The 17,403-nt window shown below is 36.5% G+C and overlaps 1 protein-coding gene across 1 annotated transcript in view; it reads right to left on the reverse strand.

Moving 5' to 3' along the window:
* ERC2 (ELKS/RAB6-interacting/CAST family member 2) overlaps positions 1-17,403 on the reverse strand; it is an 823,240-nt gene that overhangs the window by 533,301 nt on the left and 272,536 nt on the right. The window contains exons 4-5 of the mRNA XM_024746387.1: positions 15,419-15,574; positions 2,171-2,338 (exon numbers count right to left, since the gene is read on the reverse strand). Coding sequence (XP_024602155.1) covers positions 2,171-2,338; positions 15,419-15,574 — 324 coding nt within the window. The remainder of the gene's footprint in view (positions 1-2,170; positions 2,339-15,418; positions 15,575-17,403) is intronic.

Raw genomic sequence — 17,403 nt, forward strand, 5'->3', positions numbered from 1 at the left:
ACAAGGAAGAGGTAGTAAGCTTCTCCAAGCTGACTTTTCTCATTCTCTCCTTCTGAAGAGAAACTATCAAGAAGCCTGACTACCTGTTTGGGCAATACCTCAGCAGACTGCCTTGCTTCTCAAATTTCCTTCTACCCAATACACAGCAACACAATTACAGTAACTTCATTAGTAATGCTGGTATTATTGCCAACTTAAGACAGCTGTGAGTACAATCTGTTGCAGTGTGAATGACCACTTTGAAGAAAAACTTGGGCTCTAGAATGGAGGTCAGCAAATTTGGCCCTGTTCAGAGTAAGCCTGTCAGAGAAAGGACAAGCCAGGCATTCCAATTCCCACTCAAGCCTCTTCCCAGGAAATTACAATGCCATGGGTGGCAAACTTTTTCTGTAAAGGGCCAGAGAGTAAATAGTTCCAGCTTTTCAGCCTTACAGTCTCTGTTGCTACTAAATCCTGCTTTGGTAGCACAAAAGCAGCCAAAGACAACACATAGATGAAAGGGTGTAACCATCAAGTTAAATAAATTTAACTTTAAAGTTAACTTATTTAACGTTAAATAAGTTTAACGTTAAATAAGTTTAAAGTTAAATAAGTTTAAATATTAAAATTTTAATAAAACTTTATTTACCAAAGCAGGCAGAGGGCAGGATTTGTCCCAACAAGCCATAGCTTTCCACCCATATTCTAGACAAGTCCAACATGGTAGAAATGGTCTATAGTTGTGCTGTCCCATACACTAGTCTCTAGCCACATGTGACTACGAAATACATGAAATGTGGCTAGTGTGACTAAGAAGCTCCATTTTAAATTTAACCAAATTTTAATTAATCTAAATTTGAATAGCCACATGTGCCTAGTGGCGACAGTATTAGCACAGTTCTAGATACTATTCACTGCTGCCTCCTCAAAGGAAATACAAGCCAACCTCCAATTTATGGCATAGTTTGCAGTTATGTCTTAAAAAATAAAATATCCATGCTTCTACATTCACAATGGAACTATACACAACTGAAAATGGTATTTCTTAAATGTAAAATATCTACATCATTGAAGCCAAAATGACAGTTTTGATTCGAAGCAATCAATTAACTGCCTATTGGCCAATCAAGTGCATAGACCTATCAGGTCCATGCCAAGACCTATCCAACCTGGAACTTGTTTCCTTTCTCCTCTGGACATTGTCCTGCACCTTGACTGAGGGCACAGACCTACAAACTGGCATGGCCCCATTAACTCCTACAGAAAATCCAAACCTACCCACAGACCCCAAAATGTATACATGCAAAGACACGGCTCCAAGAACACAAGAGAGAACATCCAACTCAATCAGACTGCCTTCTCCTAAAGTAATCCACGTAACACACTGCCTCAACACAAAAATCAGGTAGATTCACTGCATTCTTTGCTACTGGCCCCATTTAATAATTTATTTTCTGGCAACTGTTTCATTTACATAATAACTAGCTTGTATTTTGCATTTCTTAGCAATGAGATATCATCCAATGAGAAGCAAGAAAATAGGATAGCAACATGTATTTGCGTTTTTTTTCTTAGTATGAATAAGAAATAACAAACCACATTTCATTTAAGAAACTAACACAATATCAGCTTTCTTCAATGGGTAAAAGAATCTTGAAAATTGAGGATACTGCTTAGGATGTGAGAAACCCAAAGGTGCCAGGAGGGGGGCCTACACAGATACACAGTAAAGTAAGGTAGATGACACCCTGACACTTTTATGATTTTTGATAAAATGAAACCGTTTCAGATCCAATCATTTATCTATGGTTCCCAACTGCGAAAAAACTCTGAAAAGTGAAAAAAAAAAATCCAAGTGTGAAGCAAACTCCTTTGGTGGCACAACCTAACACGAACCAACAGAAGGCTCCTTATATAGTCTTTATTTACTCTACTTTAGTGTAAGAAAATTTTTTCTGCAGAAATATCCATGTTTGCTTATGCGATGTTGCTGCAACCCCATTGGGAGTGTTATACAATCTATGATACTTGCAATGGATCTGACCTTTCCCAAATCCCCAATGTATCTGATATCCAAGATGTATCTGGCCCCAAGGATTTGGATAAGGGATCTTGAAAAGAAAGCTGCTCAGATAGGATATTTTCTATCAACTCAATGTCTGCTGCCCGAAGTCCTGAAACAGCGCCTTACCTCGGTCTGAAGGATGGCAGCCCTCTGTTCTTTGGCAGTAAGCGACTCTTTAAGCACTTCAATGTGTTGCTTGCAATCTGAATTCTGATTGCTAAGAGTTTCAAGCTTTGTTTGTAAGGCAAGAAGTTCTGACTCCTTCTTTGAAAGCTCCTGCTTCAGCTGATCAATCTGTGAAAAATGAAATTACAAAAAATTAGAGCCGCAGCTCCTACTCTTTACATTTGAGAACTACTGAATTCTCTTAATTTCCAAGAACCAGTGATCATTCATCCAACAAGGCAGACCATGAGTTTGCTTAAAAATATGGCTTGAGAGTCACTCAGTCTTAGGGGTCTGGGGAGGCTCTTTAAAGGTGACTCAGAGTAGAAAATAGGAAAGGTAAGGTCAGCAGCCTGCCTTCTACCTTCCACACCACTGAGAACCAAGCTTTACAGTGGAATGAAGGCTTCCTGGCCAAACCTACAACTCATCCAAGAAACCACAAAGTCTACTGACCATAGTCCTCAGAAGTGTCAACAGGAAGCTGACAAAGGTAATTACCCAAGACAGAACCTGGACCTTCTCTGCTACTCCAAAATGGAAATGATCATTCAAGGGCATCATTTGACAGAAAAGAATCCTCACCCCACAAAAAGTAAGCATTGAGGGTTTTTTTTTCTCACATTAAACACTAAAAAGACACAAACATAAAATACATATAACATAGAAAAATAATACAAGAAACATCCATCATTCAATTCACCAAAAGGATCATTAGAATCACCCATATCCCAACCCATTTCTATCTCCTTCTCTCCCACTTTGGAAATAGCTACCACCCTAAATTTTGTGTTTGTCCTTTTCTTGCTTGTCTTTCAGGCTCACCATATATTTATTACATCTGTAAATAATACACTATTTAGTTTTACATGGTTTTTTACTTTATTTGCACTGTGTATTTTTTTTAGCACTTTGCTTTTTGCTACTCAATCTTACGTCCTGGAGATTATATCAAGTTATTGTACGTGCGATTTGTTCATTTTCAATGAAGTACAGTATTCCATTGTAAGACTTCATTAAAATTTGTCTATTCTGCTGTTGATATACATTTGGGTTTGCTTCCAGGGCTTTCTGCCATTACAAAAAGTGCTATTCTAAACATTCTTATACATAGCATCTGGTACACATAGTAAAAATAACCTAGGAGTTAAATTGCTGGACCACATAGTATGCACATCTTTAACTTCACCAGATAACACCAAAGTGTTTTCTAAAGCAGTTATACTAATTTTCATGCTCCCAAGCAGTATGTAAATGTATCAATCACTCCATGCCTTTGACAATATCGTATATCACTGGCCTTTCACATTTTTGCCAGTCTCGTAGGAGTTGTGGTCGATGATCTCCAAAAATGAATGCCACCGATTTCCTCCTACTTGTACACACATGCTGCTCCTCACAACTAGAGGAGGAGTCTATTCACCACCCTCTTGAACCTGGGCTGGACTGTGGCTTGCTTCAACCAGCTAAATGCAGCATGTGTCATATGCCTGCTCTAGCCCTAGCCTGTAGGAGGACTGGCAACTTCAGCTTCCTCCCACTGGAAGTCAACCACCAAGACAGAAGTCCAACCAACCTGCGACCACCAGGCTGTGAGGAAGCCCATACCAGCCCATGGTCAAGCCACTGAGAAAGACAGAGAGGCCTGGTGGAAATTGTGGCTCCTCTGTCTTGTTCTTGGTCTTAAAGGGAAGAATTTCAATGTTTCATCATTAAGTTCGATGTTTGCTTTAGCTTTTAATAGGTACTCTTAAGTTTTAGAAAGTTCCCTTTTATTACAACTTTGCCAAGAGTTGTTTTTTTTAATGATTAAGGAATGCTTAATATTATCAAACATTTTTTCTGCATCTCATGATTTATCACATTTTTCACCTTTAATATGTTATAATTATATTAATGGATTTAAAAAATATTACTCTCCCTTTGCATTACTAGGAACAATTTCACTTCATCATGATGCAGTATATTTTTTATATGTTACTGGATTCACCTTGCTAATATTTTATCAGAATCTTTTCTATGTTTATGGGTAAGATTGATTTGTAATTTTCCTATCTTGTAGCTTTCCTTGTCAGGTTTTAGTATCAATTTAGCCTTCCAAATAAAGTAGGGAGTGTTTCTTCTTTTAATGTGTTCTGAAATGGTTTATGTAAAATTGCTAATTTTTTCCCATTGATGTTCACTAGAAATCACCAGAAAAACTATCCAGAGCTGGTGTTTTCTTTCTCCAAAGACCATTACTTACTTCAACCATCTTTAATGATTATAGGAATATTCATACTTCTAATTATGAGAATCAATTTTGAGAAACTGTTTTTCATTTAAAATTTTTTCATTTAAGCTAAATTTTCACCTTTATTGGCAGGAAGTTTTCATAAAACCCATTTATCTTTTGATATCTATGGCACTATGGAGAACAGTATAGAGGTTCCTTAAAAAACTACAAATAGAACTACCATATGGCATCTATGATTATCTTTTTTCTCCTTCCTAACAGTCTTCATTTTTTCTTTTTCTTGATGAATCTCAGCAGAAGCATGTCCCATTAAATAATCTCTTCAAAGAGCTAATTTTGGTTCTGTTGATCATCCAACATTTTTATCTTCTATCTCATTAATTGTTGCTCTCCTTTTTAAATTATTTTCTTCTTACTACTTTCCTTGGATTTATTCTATTTTCTCTTCCTAACTTTAAGTTGGAATCTAATCTCACTAATTTTCATACTTCTTTCTTTCCATGTATAAGCCTTCAGACCATAAATTTTCCTGTCAGTATCATTTTAGCTCACTCTCCCTAGTTTGATATGTAGTATTGACATTATTGTTCAGTCTTAAATATTTTCCAATCTCCATTATGATTTATTTCTTGACCCATGAATAATTTAGATGTTTCTTAATCTCCAAATATATAGATGTTTCCTAGTTATCTCTGTGGTTTTTATTTCTTACTTGCTCTGTGAACAGAGAACATGGCCTGTTCTATACTAATCATTTGAAATCTGGTGTATCTTGCTTAATGCACAGTATGTGGTGGGTTATCATAAATGTACTCTGTTTACTATGTGCTTTAAAAGAATATGGATCGGACAATTGTTGGGTGCGATATTCTGTATTATGTGCATGACATTTGATAACACTTTTAATTGGGTAGTTTAAGTCTTCTGTATTTTGATCTTCTAATGTGATTCATCTGTTGATTACTTGAGAGTGGGTTAAAACCACCCACTATAATGGTGAAATAATCAATTCCTCCTTGTAGCTCTGCAAATTTTTCAGCTCTCAAATGGTTTCTTTGCCTCAAGGTCTACAACAGCTTTCTTATGATTGGTATTTGGTCAGTGTGTTTTTTTCATTTTCGGTGTATCTTTAACCTTATATTGGAGAAGTTTCTTGTAAATAGCATATACCCAGATTCCTTTATCCTATCTTATAAAATTAGTGGGGCATTCATTATCATTGTGGATACATGTGAATTTATTTCAACCATCTTTGTGCTTTCTATATATGCTACCATTTCTATTTCTTCTCTTTTCTTTCTTGCCTTGTTTTGAATGACTTTTTTTCTCATTCTATTTTTTTGCCTCTACTCTTTTAAAAGTTATACTTTTATACTTATTTAATGTGTTTGTTTTATTTATTTCTAACTGTTAGGGTATTACCCTAGAAATCACAGCAGGCTTACATTTATCTAAGTCTAAAGTCAATCTATGCTTATCTCCTTTCTGAATAATATAAGGACCTTGAGACACTTTAAGTCCAGTCACCATCGTCTTGACATTCACATTGTCATCATATATTTTAGCTCTTTCCTGTTTTGTTTTTCACTCGTCATTTTTTTTTACAGTCCATGTTTGTTTAGATTTACCCCCACATTTGTCACTACCTTTGTTCATTATTCATTCTTTCACCTCAGATATTCCTTTAGGAATCTCCTCGTGCCTGAAATGCATCATTTAAAATTTCCTTTGGTGGCAAACTCAATTTTGGTCTACAAATATCTCAACTTTATTCTTTATTTTATGAATATTGTTGCTGACTATTAAAAGTAATTTTCTAGGTTAAGAGATATGTTCTCGCAGCACATTGAGCATATTATTCCACTTTCTGCCTAACAGACGCTATTAAGAAGTCAAGCTCTCACTCCAAATTCATTCCTTTAAAGGTAATGGGGAATTTTTATTTTTTTATTCATTTATTTTTTTGCGGTACACGGGCCTCTCACTGTTGTGGCCTCTCCCGTTGCGGAGCACAGGCTCTGGACGCGTAGGCTCAGCGGCCATGGCTCACGGGCCTATCCGCTCTGCGGCATGTGGGATCTTCCCGGACCGGGGCACGAACCCGTGTCCCCTGCATCGGCAGGCGGACTCTCAACCACTGCACCACCAGGGAAGCCCTAGTTGCCTTTTTTTAACAGCTTTATTGAAATATAATTTATATGCCATACAATTCACCTGCTTAAAGCATACAGGTGATTGTTTTTAGTATATTTACAAAATTGTGCAGCCATCATCATAAGCAAATTTTAGAACCTTTTCATCATCTCAATATGAAACTTTGTAACTATTAGAAGTCACTCTCCTTTCCTCACCCCCTACGCCCAAGTCCCAGGCAACCAATAATCTACTTTGTCTCTATGGATTGGCCCTTTCTGGGAATTTCATATAAATGGACTCTCACAATATATGTACTTTGTGACTGGCTTTTTTCACATAGCACGTTTCAAGATTCATCCATGTTGTACCAAGTATCAGTACTTCATTGTTTTTTATGGCTGAATATATTTCACTGTATGAAGATGTCATATTGTTTCTATCCATTCATCTCATGGTGGACACTTAGGTTGTTTCCACATTTTGGCTATTATGAATAATGCTGGTAAGAACATTCATGTGCAAGTCTGTGTGTTTTTATTTCTCTTGGGTATAAACATAGGTGTGGAATTGCTAGGCCACATGGTAACTATATGTTTAGCTTTTTGAAGAATTTCTAAACTGATTTCCTAAGTGACTATACCATTTTGTATCCCCACTAGCAACCCCAGAGTTCTAATTTCTTCATACTCTCATCAACACTTGTTATTATCTGTCTTTTTACTTATTACCATTCCAGTGAGTATGAAGTGGTATCTCATTATGGTTTTGATTTCTCTAATTATTAAGATGCTATCAAACATCTTTTCATACACTTATTAGCCATTCATATACCTCCTTTGGACAAACGTTTTGCTTTTTAAGACCTTTTCTTTGCCTCTAAGATTTTATGGCTTTATTTTTATGCAAATAGATTTCATTTTATTTATATCCTATTTGGGGTATTTTGAGGTTCCTGAATTTGTGGACTGATACCTGTCATCAGTTTTGGAAAATTCTCAGCTTTCATCTCTTCAAATATGGCTTCTGAATAGTGACTGTCCCTACACTCCATCTCTCTTTCTCTGGAGAATTCAGATTACACTTGCACTACAGCTTCTTATTCTATCTTCTATGTATCTTATCTTTCATGTATTCCATCTTTTTATCTTTTATTTAATTTCTTCTGCCCTGTTTTCTAGTTTATTAAATTTCTCTTCTGCTATGACCACTCTGCAGTTAAACCTATTTATCAAACTTTTAAATTTCCATTTTTATATTTTCCCATTTCTAGACATTTTATTTGGTTCTTTTTAAATTTGCTTGGTCTTGCCCTTTATTCATATTTTCAACTCCTTTTATATTTTAAACATATTAAACATATTTATTTCAGAGTGTTTGCCTTAAAATTTCAATTTCTGAAGTCCTTGCTTTCTGGTTCTGCTGTTTATTCTTTCTACTGGCTTTCACTTATGGTGGCTTGCTTTCTTGCAGGTTTTGTAATTTTTTAATATTTTTTACTCATATGTTTTGGAACTTTATCTGGAGAAAACCACTGAGGTCTAAGGTGAACATGTGGTCCTTGAGAGCATTTGTCTCTGCCAAGACCTGGGGCACAACCAAGCAAAGGCCCCTTTAAACTAAATTCGATACTTAAAGTTTTGGGATCACCTCACACTGCACATCTGCGTTAAGAGCCAGCTGTGGTTATGGATTCTCAAAGCTAGTTTTTTCACCTTTCTCTTGGCTCAAAGTTTTAAAATAGATAAATAAATAATTTTCCCTGGAACCCCTTAGTCTAAGGGGGAGGAGAATAGAATGGGGAGTTTATTTTTATTTTATCCCTGCACTAAGAGTGTAGGTGTCTGGGATCCCAGCTCTATGCGGTAGTGGGATTCCTATTTGACTCCTCATCTTGAGCAGACTTAGGCTTCTATCACTTTCCTTTAGTGTCCCTGTGACTGTGAAAACTAAAGTTCAAGTTCACCTGCCTAGCAAATGCCAACAAGAAGACAGAATCAGTGCTCTGCTTATCACTCCAGCCTCCTGCCTTGGCTTAATTTTGGCCCTTCAGATTCCTTCTAACTTGAAAGTTCATAAGTACACTTTAAATTGTATGTTTTTAAACTCTATTTGATCCAGCATTTTTGTTTTCAACAACTAAAACTAGCTAAATAAGAAGCAAGCTACTGACAATAACTACTGAGCATGAACAGAGTGGCATGCTTAAAAAGAACTGAGACCTGCCATCTTCAGAAGTTTTCAGGGTGCAGCATTTACTAGAAAGGTCGATATGGAATCCCATTTGCAGGGAGACATCAGACTAGATCGAGGGACAAATAGGTTTCATGTTGTTTGCCAAATCTGAAGATTTGGTAGTGGCTGGCCAGAAGTCATTCTTGAGAAGGATTCTGGGTATGCTAAAAGGCTCACTGCAAAAGAATTGTGATAGATTTATCAACATGCTTTGGGTATGTGGGACCAGGTGGTGGCACTGCTCAGGTCTGTGCAATCCATGAAACACATTATTTCTTTATAATTTAACAAATGATGAATCTATGATTTTTAGCCAGAACAAAGTAAGTCCTCTCCCCACCCCTCTCTTTATCTCTCTCACACAAGAACAGAATATAAATAAAATGAGGGAAAATCAGGATTAGGATTACACAAAATTATAAAATTAAATCTGTTGGATCAGCATGATCGGCACTCTTCTCAGGGGGTACAGCCCCAGATCACGTGTACTTGTAGGTGACAGCACAGTATATAGTTGATTCCACATATGAAACTGATTTATCTGAAAATAAAGCTAAAAAAACTTTCAACTCTACATGCCTTAACAAAGATGATGTTTATAGTAAAAACAAACAAACCTATTTTGTGCTAACTTCTAAAAATTATCAGAGTAGAAACTTCATGTGGGAGTAGGGTACTGAGAGAGGAATTTGAATGAAATTAACATCAATGGAATAGTATTTAATAGGAAGGAAGACATGGCAGGGTCTATATACACCTACTTTATTCAATAAAAATAGATTGATAATGATAAAATTATCTCAGTCCATAAATATTGAATAGGCAGCTGCTTTAAATAGCTTTCAGACTATCACTGCCATAAGGTAAATTTTAAATAAATATTTTATGCAGACAATAACAGAAAAAGGCTTTTCTAAGGGGAATATAGTTACAGGGTAAAAAAATCATATTCTTCCATAAAAGTATGCCTTTGGCTTCTTTTATAACCATAAACTCAATAAAAATGGAAAGTGACGCAACCTAACACACATGAGAACTGAGGCTGGGGAAGGTCTGTCTCCGTGATGGCAAGAAGAAAAGCCTATCGGAATTACATCACATGGTTTATATGAAGTCCATGTGGACATCAGGCACACTTCATCTCGTCTGAAAATTCCTCCACCACTTATGCCTGTGACACAACTAACACCCTGAAAAAACTACTTTGCCAAAGAAAACAGCTTCTTTTTCACTGCAGATATGGCCCTCAAGTCTAGAAAGTGATATGCTTATTATCATGTAGTTTGGGTTGTTAGGTTTGTAATCCATCAGAGGTTAATAAGAAAATGTGTTACAAATTCAGAATAAAGGGGGAGATCTAAGACATCAGAGTGGCATCTTTGGCAAACTCTGAAAACAGAGGGAGTGGCAAATGTAGAAGTACTGGGATCAGTAGATGAAAAATGTGTGAAACTAGGAACAAAGCCTTGTATAGAACAGGGGATGCCATCACTTTTTCCCTACTAGAAAAACAATTATTTATATGGTACATTCCATTCTTAAAGGCTTAACAGTGCTCCTGAAGGTAACTCATGCTTTCCACTACCTCTTAGATTTTGCCCTCACAGTCTGATTCCTCTATGCCTTGGGAGTAGGGGGTAGAAACTGGAGTTTCGAACAGGGGAGAGTTGCACAGCTAGGAAGGTCTCCCAGCACCTCAGTTCTCAGGGACAACGTGCATGTGCCAAAGGGCTTGCAAGATGCATGGATTTCAATCCTGGCTGACTATGTCTGGTATCCCTGCCTTTGCACAAGCTGAGATTCCAAACTCTGCTTTTACATTTTTTGCAATTCACCTTCTATTATTCCAAAAATGTTATGTCATGTTTATTCTATGATGTCATATTTATAAAAGCAATTTAGGTCTTCACTGCTACTTAATTTAATCACAAAGCTTTCAAGAGGACCTACCAGTCCCAGCCATCTGCTCAACATCAAACTGGAGGTGCATGCCATTTCACATGGCTACTTAAAATACTTTCTTTCCCTCCAGCTACATTCTTTATTCATTTTAATAATTAATGCAAGCAGCACTTCCTTTTCATACAACATTGTTTCCATGTCAAATTTTCATTGAAACATTTAAAATTATCTATTTCAACTTATTTCTATTTCTGAAAATGAGTCTGTACGTAAGAATTATTATTAGCTGCCTTTATTATCTATTTGGAGCAAATAGTTGCATATTGAGATTGAGATTGATTGAGACCATGCCCTGTTAATGAAGAGGAATCAAATGCTGAGTCAATTTTATTACCAATGGGTCATAAAAATAATTTTCAGCTAAAACTTCAAAAATATAAGCAAACGGCCTTCCCTGGTGGCGCAGTGGTTTAGAGTCCGCCTGCCGATGCAGGGGACACGGGTTCGTGCCCCGGTCCGGGAGGATCCCACATGCTGTGGAGCGGCTGGGCCCGTGAGCCGTGGCCGCTGAACCTGCGCGTCCGGAGCCTGTGCTCCACGGCGGGAGAGGCCACAACAGTGAGAGTTCCGCGTACCGCAAAAAAAAAAAAAAGCAAACAAGAACATAGATATTATAGGAGCTATTTTTTATAATTAGGCTGAATTTTAAAATCTTTTTTCAATTTAAAAAAATAATAAGCTTCCAAGTAATCATGATAGAAAACATTTAGACCTCTATTAAAGAAATGCTCAGATTAAAGAGCACCTCTAAGCCTGGCACCTTTATAAACAGTGATCAGCCTGAAGGTGCCTCTCCAAAGGACCTGGTGAAAGAAAAGTTCTCTGGGGCACTCAAAAGCTTTCTACGTATTCACTACAAGCAGCAAGAAGTAACAATATTTAGCTGCAAATTCAGGTTTGGTTTCCAAAGAGTTCCACTGCCCCTCTTGTGCAGCATTTCATAAGAATTTCTGAAATGTTCCTCTACCATGACCCTTCGAGTCTTTATGAACTATTAAAACAAGTTTCTAAAGTCAACTGTCCCTGCCTCAAACCTACCATTTTCTAGCCAGACAGGATCCAAAGTCACCTTATGATTTCCATTTCTATCACTGCTTCTATCACAGTAAACCCAATAAGTTTAACAACTACATTTCCACTTCCCGTGTATGTTTTAGAGCCTCTAGATTTTTGCAGTTTAAATCTAGTATTTCTTTACTCTTTTGGAAAAGCCTATCATTTCACATAGACTTGAGTTCTTCCTACTTCCTTATCTGTGTGGAGTTGGGGGTAGAATGGTATTTTCACTTATCCTTCTAGGTTTGCTCAGACATTGATTTGAGTTTGCATTCTTCACCAGACCTGTCAATGCAGTCTTACCAATCTGATTATTTAGACAAAAAAAACCGCTAACACTAAACTTACACAACTTGCATTACTCCAGCCAGAAATGGACTCTCCTCCCATCAAATCTTCAGGGTAGTATTTTGAGTACATTTCTTACCTTCCCAACTAAGTGGTCAGTATTGGGAAATGGGAAATACTTTAAACGTGCACCACTTTTAGTGCCCCTTTGGGGACCACAGAGCTCAAAATCCAATATTGAAAGCTTTATCCATATAACTCTGAACAAACAAAAGAATTCAAGAGACTCCACTGGTGACACTAAACAGTTTTCTTGTCAATGTGTGTAACCAACTATTGTAAAAATTAACTCCTCGGATATGTGTGATGATGTTGATAAGCAACATATTCATATAAGCTTTGTAGAAAAGTTATCCAAATAGGCTACAATGGACCATGAACTATGAGAGCAATCCCATTTTAGAGGATATCAGTCTATGCCTCTAAAATTTAACAAGTTCCATGATAAATTATTCACCCAACTAGAATCAGTTCACACAGCCTAAGGGATCTCACAAAGAACAAAACACAAGCACTCTGGACTAAACGCTTAGCAATAACTATGTCTTAAGAGACCTGTTCAACCACACCCAGGCTTAAATAAGGAATCACACTACCCTCTCAAAAGTAGGAAGGGTAAGAAAAAAAAGCAACTGAAGTAATGATACGAGGTATAAGCAATAAATGTTACAGTTCAATCCAATAAAAATATTCTTTCAATGGAGAAAATACTAAAAACTAACTCTTACTAGTACTTTTTAGGTAATGTTCTTATCAGTCTATAAGAGATATCTGCATGATATTATAAGAAATCATTTTTATTTATATTTCTTAGAAATCCATTTTTCCCTGTTAGTCAAGTTAAATATAACATTTATATTACTATTATTATAATAATTATTATTATATTTGGTTATATGTCTTCAATAATAATGGATATTGTTATTAGCTACTTTTTTGAACCAGGTGCTTTAACTACATTATTTCATTTAACACTTTGAGTCACCCTCTAAGATTTACATTGTTGTCCCCACTTTACAGAAGAGGAAAATGTGGCTGAGTGACTTAAGTCACTCCTCAAGGCCATGGAGCTAAAGGCTAGAGATTTGCCAGAGTCTGCTTTAGTCCTCAGCCTGCACTCTTTTCACCTAACTCCATTTCTCTCCTCAAACATCCTTCTGACCTAACCACTTTGGGAACCCTTGAAAGTAACTAACCATTAAACGTTAAAACTAGCTCAAGGATTGATGGTGTCTCAGAAGACTATGGGTTAATAAAGGTCATGACTTGCTTGCTGAAGACCATATACATGTTTTATTCACCTGGACACAATCTATGGTGAGGGGCAGAGTTAACAAATTTCATTGCCTTTTCAGTTGTAGAAGTGGCTTGAACTATCTCCCACTGCTGAATAACAGGACAGGATGCGGAGGAAAAGTTTCAGCCAAAACAATAATTTCCCCCAAACTCCATGAGTTCACTCATATCTGTGCATCTGGTCTTCATTCCTAGAGTGATCTGGTCATTGTCTGCAGGCCACCCTACTACTGTGCTTGCTGCACATCAGCTCAACTCTCTATGAGGAAGGACTGCAATAAAGAAACCAGAAGGGAGGACTGAGCAGGGAAACCCGTTCTGCATTTTGTGGTCATCCCTGAAAGGAAGGGGTTATATTCAACTACACTGGACATTCTTCATATCTCTGCTCCTTGATACAAATTTTTAGTCACAACCTCAACTTCAACTAACAGATGGAAGCTGGCAGAAGTAAGCATAGTTTTTGTTTATTTCCTAGAGAAACACACACACACAAACACACACAGTGAAGCAGATGCTAGATATTATTTCCTCTAATTTTGAAAATTCTCTGCAATGACTATGCATGTATTTCACAACTGATAAAAATCATAACCATCATCTAAGCATTTTTCCTCTCAACTCCCAATGCTTTCTCACAGAAGTCTGCATCACTCTTAACTCTGTAGTGTTTTATAAAGCAACAAACAGTAGTAAAGCCTACAATAAGAACAGGGGTATTTAAGAGCAAGTGGTAGGAAAAAAAAAAATTTTTTAACTGGTGTGATTATTATCTTCACAAAGAAAATAGCTTAAATAGAGGAATAAATAAAAGCATTTCAAAGTCTCAAAAGGCCTATTAGGCTGTTCATAAATTTAATAATTATGCATATATAAAAATAATAGATTTTCAGATGATTGGTCCATTTGCAACCCAAGGTTTCATTTTGAAAAATACAAACCGAATTCTTTAAAACTGGCAATACTGATATAAAATAATGGAACATATTACTCTAACAATATTTCATAAACATTCCACACCAACAGATAACAGTAATAACAACACTCTCAACAACAATGGCTGACGTTTATTGAATGCGTTTTAGAGATCACTCAAGGGACTAAGTGCTTTAAATGCATCATCTCCTGGAATTGTCAAAGCAACCCAACGATGAAGGCATTTTCTTTTTCTTATCCATATTTCATGGATGAAGAAACTGAGGATTACAGACATTGAATAATTTCAGCACTAGGACTCAAAATCAGTTCTCTCTTAAATACTACATTAAAACCTTCATACCTTTGAAATCAGTTAAATTGGCTTCCAAGATCAACATCTTTTAAGCCAAGATCAACACCTTTTAAGACAATCACCTTCCAGGGATGGGCCAAAAATTGGGCAATGATTGAAATTTTTAAAAATAGCAAACTTATGAAAACTCAAAAAATTTGGAAGAGACAGGACTATTAAAAATAAATGTTAATTTCCATGAAAGAGGGACACCAAAGAACTCATTAGGAAATCCTGAACCCCTCAGTAAGTAGAAATTCTACCAAAAGCTTTCCCTGGTTTCTTTCTGGAATCCATGCTTCTGAACTAAAAATCTTCATTCTTCTTTATTGTCCATATATTTCATATATCACATAAAGCAGATTACGTGGGTATCTGGGGAAAGCATGTATTTAAACCATAACTTTCCAGTCACACTAAGAATATAAAAGTTTGGGGCTTCCCTGGTGGCGCAGTGGTTGAGAGTCCGCCTGCCGATGCAGGGGACACGGGTTCGTGCCCCGGTCTGGGAAGATCCCACATGCCGCGGAGCGGCTGGGCCCGTGAGCCATGGCCGCTGAGCCTGAGCGTCCGGAGCCTGTGCTCCGCAACGGGAGAGGCCACGGCAGTGAGAGGCCCGCGTAACACAAAAAAAAAAAAAAAGAATATAAAAGTTTATAATTGTGGACCATACCTTGGTTTTCATGAACTTGGAGTGACTTTTGTAAACCTCTATTTGTTTTATCTCTTCTTCGCGGTCCTCAGTGTTCAGCACACCATTGGCTTTTAACATCTGGATCTCATCCTCAAGATCCCTTATGTTTCGCTCCAATGAAGCGATTTTTGTGTCCTGTTGGTAAAAAAGAAGAGAAAGAAAATTGTTTTTTTAATATTATCAAAACAGTTTCAGAAAGCAGTTTCAGTAGTAATACATTAATCAGGGTGTAGACATAGCCTTGAATTCAGAACAATTTATTTTTTTCACTTCTGAAGATCACTTATGAGATTTTTTAAGCTCCCAGTAAACAGCATATGTCAATACAATACAGAGAGTTACCTAGATATGTTTGTCTCATATCTGGGAATCAAATTACCAAAGCAATAGTGATAAAAGTGATCTAAAGTATTAGAAAACGAAAACGTCATTTAAATAGACGAATTTGTAATTTCAGATATAGTTTACCAGTGTATATTTTTCAGTCTACTTGCAAATACAAAAACGGTTTGTTCATGTGTGTATTCTGTGGCTGGTTTTATAAGGCATGCTTGGAATTTGACTGTGAAAGAGAAGGAAATTACAATCTACTAATGGGGAAAAGGATTCTCATCTAAAATACAGACATAAGTGAAATTAAATAACTGAATCACGACTTAGTATGACTGATACACTAAATATTGAAAATTTATAGCAACTGGAAATAATGTATCACACCATGATTTATTTGGCAAGCAGTCAGCTGACTGCGTGACAAAAAGCATTACTACCTTGAAGGGCATTTCTAACCCATTGATTTACAGAGTTAAAAAACTAGAAATATTGCACTGAAATGTGGGATTAATTGAGGAAAAACCACAGAGAATTTTTTTTAAAAAGGAAATGACAGACTCCACACACAAGATAGAGCATAATAAGAAATGATGCACTAGAAAGTAGAGAAGAGAGAACTCTTATAGAGGAAAAAAACATTTCCTCAAACCTCAGGTATGAGACTCATATCAGTCCTTGGAATGAAACACACTGAAAGTTTGACTTCAAGTTTTCTGACTGTCACCATCTACCTGACATTTTATTGTGCAGATTCAAGGAGCTTATATTATATTTGTAATTGAAATTTAATAAAAAATGAGCCAACAATGCATTTTTTTTTTTTACCATTTTTTAGAATCTAAAAGACTAAAGAGTTCCAGAAGTAAAGACAATGAATGGGGCATTCTATTCATAACAACTCATAGAAAAAACTTTTCAACAAATATGTCTGTCCTGATTTTGTGGCTATTTTCTATTTTATTTTCCTATATTATATGCCCAGTGGCATGTTTCCTGTAGCAACATGATAATCATTATTACTATCACTGACATCGCCATCACTGTTAAAAGAGAAAAAGTGAGGAGCAGCAACAGCTGCTTATTGAGCTCCACTGTGTGCCCATATCTGGGGGCTCTAAGTGCTGAAGACGCTTTTATTAATTCTCAGGAAGACCCCCAAGAAGATGAAAGAAAACAATTCTGAAATTTGCAAGACTATTATGGAATGTTACATTCTGTAGTATTTCATTTTACTTTAAAACTATTTATTGTATTTTTTTCAGTTATAAAAGTATAATAATATACTTTAAATTCACAGTAAATGGAGAAAATCCCCTCTATTTCTACCATCCAGTGATAGCTATCATGTTTTTATGTATCGTCTGCCAGTCTTTTCCTATTTTAGATGCATATCTGGAAATCTTGTATACTGCCAATTTGAGCGAGGAGAATGTTATGGACTGAATGTCTACGTGCCTCCAGAATTTATATGTTGAAGCACTAACCCCTAGTGTGACTATATTTGGAGATGAGGCCTTTGGGAGGTAATCAGGATTAGATGGGGTCATGAAAATGGAGTTCTCATGATGGGATTAGCACCCTCATAAGAAGAGATACCAGAGAGCTTGTTTACTCTCTCTGCCATGTGAGAA

Source organism: Neophocaena asiaeorientalis, unplaced genomic scaffold (assembly GCF_003031525.2).
Source record: "Neophocaena asiaeorientalis asiaeorientalis breed wild unplaced genomic scaffold, Neophocaena_asiaeorientalis_V1.1 scaffold251, whole genome shotgun sequence".
In the NCBI taxonomy this organism is placed as follows: domain Eukaryota; kingdom Metazoa; phylum Chordata; class Mammalia; order Artiodactyla; family Phocoenidae; genus Neophocaena; species Neophocaena asiaeorientalis.